At 40.5% G+C, this 12,751-nt stretch overlaps 2 protein-coding genes across 2 annotated transcripts; both read right to left on the bottom strand.

Moving 5' to 3' along the window:
* Nucleotides 1-244: 244 nt before the first annotated feature.
* dph7 (diphthamide biosynthesis 7) lies at nucleotides 245-7,470 on the bottom strand. The gene is made up of 10 exons (XM_028456565.1): nucleotides 7,419-7,470; nucleotides 7,116-7,339; nucleotides 5,839-5,972; nucleotides 5,582-5,669; nucleotides 4,997-5,091; nucleotides 4,757-4,914; nucleotides 3,003-3,075; nucleotides 2,868-2,933; nucleotides 1,925-2,097; nucleotides 245-794 (listed from the first exon to the last, which is right to left on the bottom strand). The coding sequence occupies exons 2-10, from the start codon at nucleotides 7,245-7,247 to the stop codon at nucleotides 397-399; spliced, it is 1,317 nt and encodes a 438-aa protein (XP_028312366.1). The 5' UTR covers nucleotides 7,248-7,339; nucleotides 7,419-7,470; the 3' UTR covers nucleotides 245-396.
* A 1,228-nt stretch (nucleotides 7,471-8,698) lies between these two features.
* LOC114470096 (homeodomain-interacting protein kinase 3-like) lies at nucleotides 8,699-9,795 on the bottom strand. Its single transcript, XM_028458110.1, has 5 exons — nucleotides 9,718-9,795; nucleotides 9,477-9,593; nucleotides 9,297-9,389; nucleotides 8,940-9,114; nucleotides 8,699-8,838 (listed from the first exon to the last, which is right to left on the bottom strand). Exons 1-5 carry the CDS (start codon nucleotides 9,793-9,795, stop codon nucleotides 8,732-8,734), a joined length of 570 nt encoding a protein of 189 aa, XP_028313911.1. The 3' UTR covers nucleotides 8,699-8,731.
* Nucleotides 9,796-12,751: the final 2,956 nt, after the last annotated feature.

The following is a 12,751-nucleotide window of genomic DNA, read 5'->3' as shown; positions in this document are numbered from 1 at the left end:
GGCTATATCACCCAGCCCTAGAAGCGAATAAAGCTCTATATTATCGCATCTATAGATGATTATTTTGCGGTACAGGTTTTGTTGCTGTAAACACTGTTTAATGTAGTTGACTGAACATTAGAAAGTACGAGGTGCGTACTAATAAAAATACTTTGATACCACAGACTTTATTCGTAGCCTCTCGACCAATTAGATTTTATTGAATGAGCAGATTTGTCAATAAATACACTTGTTTGTGTTGTTCCAAAATTAAGTTTTGGTTTATTTCATGTTCACAGAAAATGATCATTCTATATTTAAAAAAGGGAGTAGAGAGAGAGAAGGAATATCTTGGTTCACTGCCTCCATATTTCCTCAGAACACATCAAAGCGCTGAGCGTGGAAAGAAGGAATAGTTCAGGATGAGCCATCGCCCAATGTCCAATCCCAGCGCCACACATGCATCATGTGATCGTAGAACGAGCAGCTCGCCAGCAGACAGGACACAGAGGTAGAGGCCTCATCTGTGCAGGGGGCGGGGCCTGAAGCAGCAGTGGGTGGAGGTGATGGTGAGGCCACGCCCTCTGGAACATACCGCCCAGCGTCGTCCTCCAGTGAGGTGTCAAAGCTACCGGTGGGCGACTCGTACTGGATCCTCAGGTGTCCACTGCTCTCTGACAGAGCCGCCGTCTGTTGGACGGGCGGCGAGGGCAGCGCCACCTCCTCCAGGGACAGCCGCGACCAATCAGCGCCGTACGCTAGAGAATTGTGGAGGATGTAGGAGGCGACAACGGGACATGTGGCTCCGATGACATCTGAACAACGAGAGAATACAAAGATTTTTATATCCTCAGGAGAAGAGAGAGGTTTATGTTTGTCCTGTTACTGCCCCGCCCACAGGCCCAATCAGCAGTCTGTGTGTGTGCACTGAGTAAAAGGCGTGATCTGATGCACACGGTCTCCAAAACCACTTAAACTTTGTACAACTGTTTGTCCTTCTCCTGCTTTAGGAGGAAGATGCTGAATTTTGAGCACTCAGAGCAGCTGCTGTTAGTCACACTGGTCATCATGTTATCCAGTGACAAGGGGTGAGTATTGGCAAGAATGTTGCAATACGATATTTATCGCGATACATGGGTCACAATGCGCAAGTTACTGTATGTGTTCATCAGAAGATATTGATCATTCAGAGGACAAATTGAGTCAAAACTATTTGCTTCAAAACATCCTATTTATTATTAGTGTTTTTGCACTGAAAAACTTACTGATAATGCACAAAAATAAGAAAAAAAATATCCTTTTGTGTCAGTTTAAACACTGAACGGATTATGTGAAGATAAAATGTCTGTGCATACATAAATATTGCAGGAATTACACACTGCCATCATAAAATCAAGTGCATCAAATAACCATTGCAACCACCACTGAAAAATTGCACAAATACACTAAAATATTGATTAAATAAAATAAAAATAAATCACTTTTTTAAATTAAAAAATCGATTTAAAATCGGCACCCAAAAAAATCGTGATATATGGTGAAATCGAATTTTTTCCCACACCCCTACCTGTGACACACTGAGCACTCAGAGCAGCTGCTGTTAGAGTCAGACTGGCCTTTGTGTTATATTGTGACTGGTCTCAGACACATTGAACACTCTTACCAATTAGTGTTGAGGTTCAACTACTGACCATGTTATTTTGTGTCTTCTTTCGGACAACACTCGGACCTGTGGTGTTCTGGTTGGACAGGTGATCATGTTATCTTGTGACTGATTCTAAGGACAGATGTTGTAGAAACTGTAAATTAATAATTTGTTGTGATGTAAACACCATGTGACAACATTGAAGCCTTGTTTCTTGCCTGAGGTGCCACCAGTTATAACGATAAGTTAAAAAGAGGCGGAGTGCAGTAAACTGGGGTTAAATGGTGGTCGTGGGCTCACCCTGTGAGTGCGTGCAGTGCAGGATGTGGAAGTCGTTGTGCATGCACGCTGCCAGCAGGAGGCCAGGATGGCTCGGATGCCACTTCAGCCTCCACACGCCTCCGCCTACGTGGCTGTCGCTCAGCGGCCGCTTCATGTTCCTGCCGTCCCACAGCAGCACGTGCTCGTCGTAACTGCAGAGTCGCAAAACAGGCACGTTTCAAACTAAACACGCCTCCCATGACTGAACTAGGACAGAAAGCAAGTTTAAGACTCGTCACAAGAAGAAAACTGAGACTAAATTAAAATGTAAAAATGAAAAGACAGGAATGAACGGGGGCGGGGCCACAAACATGACTGTATCTGATCTGAGAGTCACATGATCAACATTCATGTCAACATTAGAATAAGGACCAGAGACTTAAGACAAGAAACAACAAAGAGTCTGCATGTTTGTTGGTGTCGTTGAGTTTTTCTCTAATTTTGAGGTTTTTTTCAATACATTTTGTATCATTCTTTATGTTTTTGTTGTCTCTGTGCATTTCTCTGTAATTTTTTGTGTATTTGAGTCGTGGTTTTATTTACTTTTCAGTTAATTTTGTCGTCATCTTGTGTGTTTTTATTGTTATCTTGTAAAATCCGTCATTTTTTGTGTATTTTTAAATCATCTTGTGCAACTTTGGGTTAGTTTTGTGCATTTCTATTGTCATTTCTACTTATTTCATGTTATTTTGTTGTCTTTTTGTCTATTTCTAAGTTAATTATGCATATTTTAAGTCCTCTCATCTATTTTTTGGTTAATTTTGTGTTTTTCTGTTGTCATTTTGTGTTTGTCTTTTTTATACATGTTTGTTACTTTTGTTGTCCTTTGATGTATATTTCTGTCATTTCATATGTTTAAAAAAAAAATTATTTTCATGTCTGCTCCTCAGGATTAAAAATGTGCGCGTGCGTGTGTGTGTACCTGCCCGTAGCCAGAAGGTGTTCTCTGTGAGGACTGCTGTGGATGCTGCACACGCCCATCGAGTGTCTGAAGGAGGACACACAGTGTTTATACACACACACACGCGCGCGCATGCACGCACACACACACACACACCTTTTACTGGTGAATGTTGGAGAGGACGGAGCGACTCTGAGATCCCAACCCTTCAGTTTACAGTCGTCTCCACCTGAGGACACACAGCAGTCACTGAACAAAAACCAGTTCCTTTCTGACAGTCTGTGAAGCGGCTGCTTCGTATAAAGTGCTTCTCAAAGTGTGTGGCGCAACAAACTATGAAAAAAATACCTACACACAAAGAAAGCAATAATGAGAAGCCTAAAAATGTAGCAGAAATTAAAAGAGCATTAAATTATTTGACTGCATTAGATATGGACCGGGAACAAACTGTAACGTGGAACTAAAGTACAAAAATAATGATTGAAAATGAGTTGGTTTTCTTATGCTTTTTGCCAAAGACTGGAAACAATGTTCCTTTATTTCCTGTGTTTTAGACTAATTCACTTAGTCATTAAAGATGCAGTCTGCAACTCTTATAAAAGTGACTTTTTGTCATGTTTGCTAAAGCCGTCACTATGTAAGCACAGCTTTACATCAAACTAGTAGTTTATGTGAAAAAACAGACTCATTGAGCCCTCCCTGCTGCTCCTACAGCCTTTGGCAGATTGCCAGAATGCACCGCGACCGAGCAAAAAGAACCAATCAGTTCCAGGATTGTGTTTGATGGGCTGTCTGAGAGCTGTTGCTCACAGGCCCCACCCCTTTCCCGGAGCTAGAGCGCCGTCTTTTTTTACAGTGTATGGTGTGGAGGAGTAGAAGATGGAATTGGTGACTTTTCTGCTGGAAAGGTAATTACTGCTGCTTGATTTACATTATGTTTGATTTGTAATTGTTACACGAGAACTCTGTAGTGCATGTGTTCATGTGCGCGCAGCAGCCTCTGTGTGGCTGCTGTAAGTGACACGGAGTTGTTGCTGCTGCTGCTGCTGCTGCTCCTGAGGTGTGTGCACATTGAGAGAGCGAAGCGCTGCAGTAATATGCTTTTAACAGAGCATGTTATACTACTGTGATGTCGCTGTCGGACTAACGTTAGCATGTTAGCTCCACTGAGGAAAGGACTTTGGAAAGTTTGGAGGTAGGGCAAGAGAGCAGCGGGGAGGGAGGGGGAGAGAGGGATCTGAAAGTCACGGACTGCACCTTTAAAGCTGGGGTACTCAATTTATTTTCTTTACTTAAAAAAAAATCTTATTAGCATCATATAGTATATCATAAAAGTAATAATTTCTGAAAAAAACGGTGCAAACTTGTTTTCAGTCTTGGACTGACTTTGGACATGCAGGTGGCTGTTTTCCTTCTAGACAGGGAATCTAATGTTCCATCTTCCTATATTTTGTGTGCATCTTTTTGAGTGGCAACGTGTTTTACCGGTAATGCACGTTTAGCTCTTGTGCGTGATTTTGTGCACTTCCGTGAGAGGAGGAGACTCGGAGGGATTATCAGAGTGGGGGACGGGATTTATGTTTCTTTATTTCCTGTATTTTTGACTACTGCACTTTAACATTGGTTTTGGTTCATGCAGGTAGTTAGTTTAATTTAGTTGATTAATATGATTCTTGATTCAAAATGGAATATGATATTACGTGTTCCATTATACATTATATATTTAGAAATGTGTTATTTGTCAGGATAATTTGGGGTACGATGGGCGCAGGTGGGGCTTGAAAGTTCACCTTCGTTAAAGTGGGGAACACCCAAAAAAGTTTGAGAACTACTAAATTAAGGAAAGCCATCCAACCTGGCAACGGCACAGTCAGGAGGTGAACGAGGAGATGCTGGAGCTGGGCGCTTACCAGAGTAAACCAGCTGAGTGTCCCAGTAGGAGAAGGCACTGATCCAGGCCTCGAAGTCGTGAGCGTTCCATTGGGACAGCGTGGTCAGAGCTCCCTCTGCTGGAGAGACGACGCTAACGCAGCCTAGAGAGTCGCTGCACACCAGCCGCACGTCGCTGCTGCTCAGCGGTAGAGTCACACACACAGACTGGTTCATGTGACGCATTAACCACAGACAGAACACCTGTGATGATGACACACCTGTCCATTCTGCCTGTCGACCAATCCAATGACAGCAGCAGACGATCAGGCCCCACCTCCAAACTGCTCAGGGGCTGCAGACTGCGCTGATCGTTCTACACACGTTAGAGAGCTCAGCGACGTATACACAATAGATCTGTTCCTGTCCTCTGTCACAGACATATAAACAGTTGACCTGTTCTTGTCCTTTGTCACAGACTTAAATAGAATAGATCCTTTCCTGTCCTGCCACAGATGTATACACAATAGATTTGTTCCTGCCTTTTGACACAGACTTAAATAGAATAGATCTGTTCCTGTCCTATGTCACAGACATATACACAATAAATCTGTTCCTGTCCTTTGTCACAGACATATAGACAATAGATCTGTTATTATCCTTTGTCATGATGTATATACAATAGTTAAGTTTCAGTCCTTTGTTATAACAAATACACAACAAATCCATTCCTGTCCTTTGTCACAGACGTATATACAATAGATTTGTTCTTGTTCCATGTCAAAAATGTATACGCAATAGATTTGTTCCTTTGCGTTCCACGTGTGGCAGATGGTAAATGACAACTGAGCTAACTAACTTGTCACCTGAGCGTCTGTGAGCGTGTAAAGCTGCAGCTCTCCTGTAGCCGCCGCCATTCCCAGCACAGGCCCCTCCCACAGCGGGACGTGACACCTGAGGACAGAGCAGAGTCTGCTGAGCAACACGCAGCAGGACAAACACTCACATGGTCTTATATTTGTCTTTGTTTAGGTAGAATCTGTCCTTTCTCACAGAAAGTCTGTCTTTGCAGATTGAATAGTGGCATAAATGACGCCATACAGGGACGGCAGCCGACACTCACCATTTCAGATCCAACACGGCGGCCGTGTCCAGTCGCTGCAGCTCAGTGAGTGGAGGAACTCCAGCGACGCCACGATTAAACTCAAAGAGGTACAAACGTCCGGTACGACCGGGAGCAGTGTCCTCGCCGTCTGCCTGCACGACAACAACAAATGTTCAAATATGCCACTTTAGTCTTTTTCCTCTATAAGGGACAGCACATGCGAGTTCTGTACTGTGGCTTTCTATGACAAAATACAGAAGTGCCTCTGCAGCCTTGACCAGGTTTTAGACCACGGGGTGAAACTAAAGCTCTGACTTGGAGGGAACATGGCGGCTCGGGAAGTATCCATGTCAGAGTCGGAGGACAAGGAGGGAAATTAAGATACCGACTAGTCTTAAGTAGGGAAGTTATGAGGATAGAGATAAGGTGGTAAAGAAAAAAAAACTGAACAAGAGCAATACTAAGTAATATTAAAGTTGGAGGCGAGGCAAGGGCAGGTGGTTGGACTGAACCATACTGCGCTGTGGAAAAGAGTTTAGGAAAAAAATCTGAGAGATTGAGATGCAAAGTCTGTGAGGGATGGTAACTTCCTATTGTTTGCAAAACAAAGGAACAAAAATATAACAAAATGAAAAGTGTGTGTGGAAGGTTGGTTTGCTATAGAAAACAAAGTAACAGGACAGTAATAACTGGGATTGCAGTTGAGAAGAAATTGGAGAGGCTGGAAAAGGGATGAAATGAGTGTTAAAAGGCAGCCAGTAATGATAGAGGTTGCAGGAGTGGTGGTATGGTACATCAGTGAGGGCAGGTGTTACAGATGCCAGACACGTGGCAGCAGTGTGCAGAGGGAAACAGAACAGTTTTAACTGTAGTGGTGAGCACAGTTACCGTATAAGGATTGTAGGGAAAACGTGAAGCTCAAATGCTGCAACTGTAATGAATTATTTTATTTTAATTTCAAGTTAGATTAGTAAACAAGGGGATGATGGTAATGCAACTTTCAAGGATGTCAACCACCATAAAACCCAAAAGGATAAAAAGGTTTTAGACCGTCACACTCACAATAATAACCAACACTGCTTTAAATAATAACTTTTACACTTTTTTTTTTTTTTTTTTTTTTTTAAGGTTTTGATCAGTTTGTTCTCGATTATTCCATGAAAAGCGGTTTGACATTATAGAAAGACATACATACATATGTATGTACATATTTTGAAAGTTGTTTTATTTATTTCACGTTTAATCGCATCTGATTCTAGGGAAACTATCGACTGATTAATCGGATGGGCCCTCACCGCCTTCAGCAGCTGGTACGTCCCGCAGACCAGCACGTGGTGGTCGGGTTGGACCGGACACCATTCCACGGTGTCCGCGCTCAGCTCCGTGTCGAACAGCTGGAGGCTGCGGGTCCGAGACTTCCACGCCATCACCTCCCGCTCCGCATTCCCGCACAAAACCGACAGCACCGGGACACCGAGTCCCGGTTCACGAGCCGAACCCGCGGTCTGGGATCTAAACACTGCGGGTTTAAAGAGCACCGAAGCACACAAGTCAAACAAAGTCACACAACAACACAAACAAAGTAAAACAACACTTACATGTGTGTCAGACAGGAGCCACGCACCGTGCGTGATTAGGTCACAAGCGTGCGTAACACGGTGCGTTCAGGTACCACTCGTCAGTCGTACAGTTAACACTATAGATTTCATATTTGGTTAATTCCTCTATGATAACGTATAATATTCTAGTCTTTTGGACTAAAAATAAACAAAAAGTGGATTAATAAAACCTGGACTAACTCAGGAAAAAGGAAAATGAATACTGGTTAATTAATTCAAAGTTGGTCAGATCTTCAGTCGACCACAAAAATTAAGACTTTAAATAAAAAAATAAAAAATTTAAAGGGCGATTTAGTGTATTTTAGTCATAAGAAGTGCATGAAAAATAATCAGAAGACTCACTGAAGACTGAAAATAAATACGGTTGATATACAGTATATATATAAATACGGTTGATATACAGTATATCTGTATATATATATATATATATATATATATATATATAAGATTAAAAGTCATAATTATGAGGTACTTTAACACTTCATTGAGGGTACTCTGCCCAAAAGGAAAATCACATCCATGGGATTAGAAAGAGAACATTTTCAAAAATATTCAATATTCAATCATGATTGGTTGCACATTGATTGACTGAGAAGCAAAGGGAGAAAACTCCTTTAAAGTGTGTTTTAAATCACATACTGGTATTGGGTGGTATCCTCAAATTATTAATTTCGATCTCAGAAAAGCTGCAGGTTGTGTTCATTTTCAAATATAGTGGGAAATGATGGTGTGATTTTGGTTGGTTGGTTGGTTGATTGGTTGGCTTGACTTTCATCAGTTTAAAATTATCCTTGTTTCAAAAGTTAACTGATTATCTTGATAGTCAAATATTATTATTTAAAATAAAATAATGATGTTTATAACATAGTTAAAAGAACACTTGATTATCTAATAATAGCCTAAGTTAGCAATGTAATTTTAACCTGCTTATCCTGCTTGATTTTGTCTGATACTTTGACTGCATGTAAAAAAAAAACCAAACAAACAAACAAAAAAGGAAATAAATTACTCCTTCACAGGGGAAGACAAGCAACCTGAAACAGTTTTGTGAAGTTGAGAGAAGAACTTCCTAACAGACACACTCTCTCTCTTAAAAGTTCAGCACGCCCTGTCCAAAGTTGAGAGAAGAACTTCTGAACTCGTTTCAGGAATCTGCCCGAGAACCTCATAGAGTTGGAGGCGGAGAAGGAGGCGTCTTCTACATTATGTCCATTAGAAGGGGGAAACAAATTCACAGGAGGAAGTGGGACATCCTCAATCCAAGCTTCTTCTATAAGTGTCTCACAATGTCCTCATTGGTCGTTTGCAGGAGACAGCGGGTACTCATCATCCCCATTTTCTCTTTCATGTGTCTTAATGTGTCCATATTGGCCAGATGCAGGAGTAATGTCATCCATTTCTTTAGTAAGAGGAAAAATTTAAAAAGGATTAGTACAAAATTAAATAGAACAACTAGTTGATCACCATGTGTGTGATTGTCTCCACAGTGCAGGCACTCACTATTCTCTGCTGTCTGGCTCCTGGGCTGGCTCAGGTATGACCCTGTGATAAAGGGATGCTGAAGAGCCTCAACGGGAGAGATTCTCAGATCCCCATCTAGATGTAGCATCTCTTTTAGGAAGTTGATGAACACCTTCCTGTCTTCCATTTCTTCAGCATCCCCTACTTCAGAGATCTGGATTAAAAAAAAAAAAAAAAGAGTTAATACACAAGATCATACCTATCATGCTCATGACATAAAAAAAAAAACAAACCGTGAGTAAATTCAGCTTATAAACGCATCTCTAAGGTAGGTTGCATTTTAAAGAAGATATCTCTGCTAAGTATTTGAACTCAAATACCGTAGAGAACACTTACATAAAGCAGGTCATCCAATGATGAGAAATGAGCACGATATTTGGGCCACTCTTCAGCTTTTCTTTTGTTTCTAGATGAGTATTCTTCTGGTGTCTGTGGAAACCCAATGACAATGAAAAGGGTTGAAGAGAAGTTTAGGGCAACAATCAAGGTTCAACAACAATGAAAACTATGCTTTACCAGCAGCCTCCATCGTGTGCCAAATTCATCCTCTTTACAAAAGAATCTCTGGCTGTACATGCCAAAGCGGAGGTGGTATTTCGACGGCATGCCCAGCATCTCCACCATGCACTTCATCTGCAGAAAGAAAACACAATTACACACATTAGGGGCAGTTACTCAAGACTTATTGTACATGTGGAAAAGAGCATATGCATTTTTAAATGGATGGAGGGATAATGTACAAAACAAAAAGACCTACCATGAGGTATTGACAGTGGACAGGAAAGAGATGATCATTGAGGTAGAGAAAGGCCAGCATACAGCACAGCACCCACATGACGCAAAATTAATGAAATACACTTTAGAAAACTGTTGTTTAGCATTAACTACCAACACTATAATGACAAAGGTTTGTTACAAAAACACAGAAGTAATTCAGGGTGACACCCTCATACTTGTAGCAGATGGGCTGAAGAATCATCCCGGGACAGATGGCAGAGAATGAAGAAGCCATTCCAAAGTCAACCAGCTTCACTCTGATTAGATCCTTATCTATGTTGGTCAGCATAACATTGTCGGGCTTGATGACGCTATGCATGACCCTTACAGACTTAAGTCCCTGCAATGCAACCAACAGCTACAGGGACACAATGAGAAAAGACAGGATTAGAATAGAGTTTCTCTTATTAAGCTGTTTAAGATCAGGTTTGAACATGAAGTTTTCTTAATCAATCAGCAAGCATTACCATAGGATTAAAAAGATTCATACCTGCTCTGCAATGGGGCAGATATGGTTTACAGTAATTGAACAGACTAGATGGGATAAATCCACGTCAATCAACTCAAAGATAAGGCAGTTATAGCCCAAGTATTGAAATTGCTCGTAGATTGTAACCACATTGATTTCGTCTGCATTCAATGAGCCGATGGTCTTCAGCATGGACACCTGAAAGGAAAGAAGCACTATTAGATCCCCTTTATATCGCTATACCCCAACAGTTCATAGTTAAAGTCCTGTTGGAGGCCCAAAAACTAGGAGAGATCCAAACACTTACCTCATCCTCTACGTCCTGGGTGTCAAACTCTGGCCCGCGTGCGAAATTTGGCCCGCAGTGTAATTATAGTTGGCCCATGAAGCAATACCAAATGATTACTAGGGCTGGCCCGCCAGTGTGTGGACGATTGCATACATCCGTGTGCGTTCCATAACGTAACATAACGATTCCGAAAATATTCCCACATCTAGTGATGGCGTTCTCCTCCTTTCCTGCAGTTGTTTATATTTCACTCCAAGAGTTCTGAGCCATCTGGCTCATCATTTTCTTTTAAATTGTGAGTTTATAGATGAGGAGACGGAGGATCTCCTCACACAAAAACATGGACATGACTCAAAGATGCCAGAAAGTACAAAAAATGAAAATAAGTTTGGTTTCACAACAGACTATGTTAAAAAAAAAAAAAGCCACATCACAAAGTGAAGCTGCTGTAAAGGCTAGTTTTATTGTGGCAGCAGAGATCACAAAATCAGCCCGACCCCTCAATGAGGGAGAGTTTGTGAAAAAGTGCATGATGAAAGTTTGTGAACTCATTTGCCCAGAGAAAAAGCAAGCAATTTCAAATGTGAGAAGGCTGCAAAATAAAAAGAAAAAGAAAAAAAAAGGCATACTGTATGATCTTTATTTTAATTTTATTTAAGAAATCAATGCTATTGATGTGTTTTTTTTTTTTATTTGAAATTGTATTTTTTAAGTCTGCAATATTTTATTATATCCTGTATAGTATTGAACTTTGCTTGTTCTAAATTCAATGTGAAGCAAAGCAAAACTTGTGTGGACCCTTATGAAAATGTTTTGTGTGAAGAAGATTATTACATAAATATCAATGTTGGCCCACGACTTTGTCCAAGTTTTACATGTTGGCCCACTGTGTATTTGAGTTTGACACCCCTGCTCTATGTCTTGCAAATACTCCTTCTTCAGGATTGTTACCGCCACTAATTTGCTGCTGTTATCATCCCGGCACTTTGCCACTTCTCCGAAGCCACCTTCTCCATTAAATTGAAGAATTGTGTATCGAGTGGAGTTGCTCTGGAGGACCTGCCCTACCATTAGAGGATGTGCTGTCAAAGTGGACAGACAGAGCACAAGGTTAGGATTCAGAATTCAAGCATTAAGACTCACACAAACAAGCAAATCTCGCCCTGTCCTGTTATTTTGAAGTTTGGGTTAAAAAAAAAAACAGGCCTGGAAATCCACTTCAGATATGAAGTCCTTTTTCTGCATTGACTAATTTTCTGTTGATACACTCAGAGTATGAGGCATGTCACTTTTTACAGTTAAACGGTATAGTAGTAGTAAGTAGTAATACATGGTCTCAGTTTTCAAGAGCTCCTCCTGTTAGATCACATCCATTCTGTGAACATTGAAGTCAAACACCCTTATTTTATGTATTACATGTACACACACATTTGGGTCTGAAAGCTCTCTCAAACATTATTAGCTACAAAAAATATTGAACTGTTTTTTGTTTTTTTTTCAAGGAAAAATATTTTTAATAGATTGAAACCAGAGTAAAAGTATTTTCTAATAATAATCTGCATTTTCTTTTCTCTTTTAATAAATCTAGTGATTTCTTTCATGACTACTGTACAGTTTTCTTTCATTTTGGCAGATTAAATTTAATCCTCATATTTTGTCTGTAAAGTCTGTTTTACTTAGAGCAGCCGTTCCTCACTCAGGTATTCACAATTTAAGCTTTCAAACTTTACAAAAATGCCAGTTTTACTACTTGATAGTCAGATACTAAGAGAGACAGTTTCAAACTGAACCACTAGCACTGAGAGTAGCTACTGAAGTTCTGGTTCTCTTTTGTCTTACAACCATGGCAATCGTTGACTTTCAAGTAATATCATCATCAAAGTGTTACCTATACTACGCCAAGCAAACCAGGCGGCCACCTAGGGTGCCATCTGTTAAAGGGGTGCCACATTGCAATAACCCCTCCCAGAAAAAAAATGTCTAATAATAATTTAAAAAGGTATAATAAATATGAAACACACCTTAAAATCGCAGGTTTTCTCCTAATTACATAATCAATATTAAAAATCTGGTGGTACATATAATGTATGTATAACGCTTATATATCTAAATCGATGGCAGACTAACTTTTGGCAACAGTTAGTATTAAATACTCTCCAGAAATCCTGGCCTTTTCATTTGAAATTGTTTTCTCACTTTGTTTGCATAAGAATGTACTCTTGAAAGTATTTAATCACTAATAATAATTATTGCAAA

Source organism: Gouania willdenowi, chromosome 9 (assembly GCF_900634775.1).
Source record: "Gouania willdenowi chromosome 9, fGouWil2.1, whole genome shotgun sequence".
Lineage (NCBI taxonomy): Eukaryota > Metazoa > Chordata > Actinopteri > Blenniiformes > Gobiesocidae > Gouania > Gouania willdenowi.
The sequence above is the reverse complement of the archived record's forward strand: the minus strand, read 5'-3'. Positions and strand labels throughout refer to the sequence as shown.

What these genes read in the sequence shown, in the direction of transcription:
- LOC114470096 (XM_028458110.1), bottom strand. Translation starts at nt 9,795, where the DNA reads ATGTGGGTGCTGTGCTGTATGCTGGCCTTTCTCTACCTCAATGATCAT. An exon ending in GCACACGATGGAGGCTGCTG is followed by an intron (nt 9,390 to 9,476) that starts GTAAAGCATAGT and finishes GGGTTTCCACAG; the next exon opens with ACACCAGAAGAATACTCATC. An exon ending in GAGCCAGACAGCAGAGAATA is followed by an intron (nt 8,839 to 8,939) that starts GTGAGTGCCTGC and finishes CTCTTACTAAAG; the next exon opens with AAATGGATGACATTACTCCT.
- dph7 (XM_028456565.1), bottom strand. Translation starts at nt 7,247, where the DNA reads ATGGCGTGGAAGTCTCGGACCCGCAGCCTCCAGCTGTTCGACACGGAG. An exon ending in CACTCAGCTGGTTTACTCTG is followed by an intron (nt 3,076 to 4,756) that starts GTAAGCGCCCAG and finishes GTGTGTCCTCAG; the next exon opens with GTGGAGACGACTGTAAACTG. An exon ending in GCACTGCACGCACTCACAGG is followed by an intron (nt 795 to 1,924) that starts GTGAGCCCACGA and finishes CTCGTTGTTCAG; the next exon opens with ATGTCATCGGAGCCACATGT.